At 43.8% G+C, this 2,140-nt stretch overlaps 1 protein-coding gene across 1 annotated transcript in view; it reads right to left on the bottom strand.

Moving 5' to 3' along the window:
• Positions 1-1,734: 1,734 nt before the first annotated feature.
• LOC138954609 (cilia- and flagella-associated protein 251-like) overlaps positions 1,735-2,140 on the bottom strand; it is a gene marked incomplete at its 3' end in the record, with an annotated part of 5,606 nt that continues 5,200 nt past the window's right edge. The window contains exon 2 of the mRNA XM_070326412.1: positions 1,735-2,081. Within this exon, the coding sequence (XP_070182513.1) occupies positions 1,735-2,081 (347 nt within the window). The remainder of the gene's footprint in view (positions 2,082-2,140) is intronic.

Raw genomic sequence — 2,140 nt, 5'->3', positions numbered from 1 at the left:
ACAGACAACCCCCCCCCCACACACACACACACACATACACGCGCATACTTTTTATATTTAGTCAAGTTTTGACTAAATATTTTAACATCGAGGGGGAATCGAAACGAGGGTCGTGGTGTATGTGCGTGTGTGCGTGTGTGCGTGTGTGTGTGTGTCTGTGTGTGTGTGTAGAGCGATTCAGACTAAACTACTGGACCGATCTTTATGAAATTTGACATGAGAGTTCCTGGGTATGAAATCCCCGAACGTTTTTTTCATTTTTTTGATAAATGTCTTTGATGACGTCATATCCGGCTTTTCGTGAAAGTTGAGGCGGCACTGTCACGCCCTCATTTTTCAACCAAATTGGTTGAAATTTTGGTCTTCTTCTTCTTCTTCTTCTGCGTTCGTGGGCTGAAACTCCCACGTACACTCGTGTTTTTGCACGAGTGGAATTTTACGTGTATGACCGTTTTTACCCCGCCATTTAGGCAGCCATACGCCGCTTTCGGAGGAATATTTTTGGTCAAGTAATCTTCGACGAAGCCCGGACTTCGGTATTGCATTTCAGCTTGGTGGCTTAAAAATTAATTAATGACTTTGGTCATTAAAAATCGGAAAATTGTAAAAAAAAAATAAAAATTTATAAAACGATCCAAATTTACGTTTATCTTATTCTCCATCATTTGCTGATTCCAAAAACATATAAATATGTTATATTCGGATTAAAAACAAGCTCTGAAAATTAAATATATAAAAATTATTATCAAAATTAAATTGTCCAAATCAATTTAAAAACACTTTCATCTTATTCCTTGTCGGTTCCTGATTCCAAAAACATATAGATATGATATGTTTGGATTAAAAACACGCTCAGAAAGTTAAAACAAAGAGAGGGACAGAAAAGCGTGCTATCCTTATTAGCGCAACTACTACCCCGCTCTTCTTGTCAATTTCACTGCCTTTGCCATGAGCGGTGGACTGACGATGCTACGAGTATACGGTCTTGCTGAAAAATGGCATTGCGTTCAGTTTCATTCTGTGAGTTCGACAGCTACTTGACTAAATATTGTATTTTCGCCTTACGCGACTTGTTCTTTCTTTCTGTCTGTCTGTCTCTTTCGTTCTTTCTTTCCTTCTTTCTGTTGTTTATGCCCTTACGTTATGTTCTGGAGTCGTATGCACGAGGAAGTGCCCAACTGGGTCGGAAACGAGCATTAGGTCGGACTGGTTTAAACTGAGATCAGTTTTCTTAGGTTTCAACCAATCCTAACCATTGCTTGTGTCCAGCCCGGTTGGGTGCTTTCGCGTGGACACCACCCCTTGTGTCACATGTAATCTCATGTTTGCTACAGAGGATACACTCTCCTAGAAATCAAGGAAATGTGCTCCCCCCCCCCCCCCCCCCAGTACACTACATTTCTACCCGTTTTTGAGTGATTCTACCCGATATACAACTTTCTCCTGTTAGCCAGGCTTAGTCATCAGATGGTTGGGAAACGCGTGAGTACATTGTCGCAAGTCGTCCTGAATAACGCAACATTGCACGATCAGTTTGTCATCGCCCTAACTACACACTGTACTTCATGTTGATATTAAAGACTAGCGCTTTATGCCATTTAAAAAGAAAAAGAAAGTGGATAACAGTAAAGGAAACTGACTGGTGCAAAAAGATGCGGAAAAGCCCAGAGCGTTCATCCTCATCCTCATTCTCATTTTCTTCTTCTTCTTCCTCCTTCTCCTCCTCCTCCGTACCTTCTCAACCTCTCCCTCCTCCACCTCCTCCTTAACCTCCTCAACCTCTCCCTCCTCCTTAACCTCCTCAACCTCTCCCTCCTCCACCTCCTCCTTAACCTCCTCAACCTTTCCCTCCTCCACCTTCTCCTTAACCTCCTCAACCTCTCCCTCCTCCACCTCCTCCTTAACCTTCTCAACCTCTCCCTCCTCCCCCTCCTCCTCAACCTTCTCAACCTCTCCCTCCTCCACCTCCTCCTTAACCTCCTCAACCTCTCCCTCCTCCACCTCCTCCTTAACCTCCTCAACCTTTCCCTCCTCCACCTCCTCCTTAACCTCCTCAACCTCTCCCTCCTCCACCTCCTCCTCTGTGCATTCTCATCCTCTCCCTCCTCCTCTTCTCTCACTTCTAGACATAAACACTTTG

This window comes from Littorina saxatilis, unplaced genomic scaffold, assembly GCF_037325665.1.
Source record: "Littorina saxatilis isolate snail1 unplaced genomic scaffold, US_GU_Lsax_2.0 scaffold_2178, whole genome shotgun sequence".
Classification (NCBI taxonomy): Eukaryota; Metazoa; Mollusca; class Gastropoda; order Littorinimorpha; family Littorinidae; genus Littorina; species Littorina saxatilis.
Note: the sequence above shows the minus strand (reverse complement) of the source record. Positions and strands in the feature narration are given on the sequence as shown.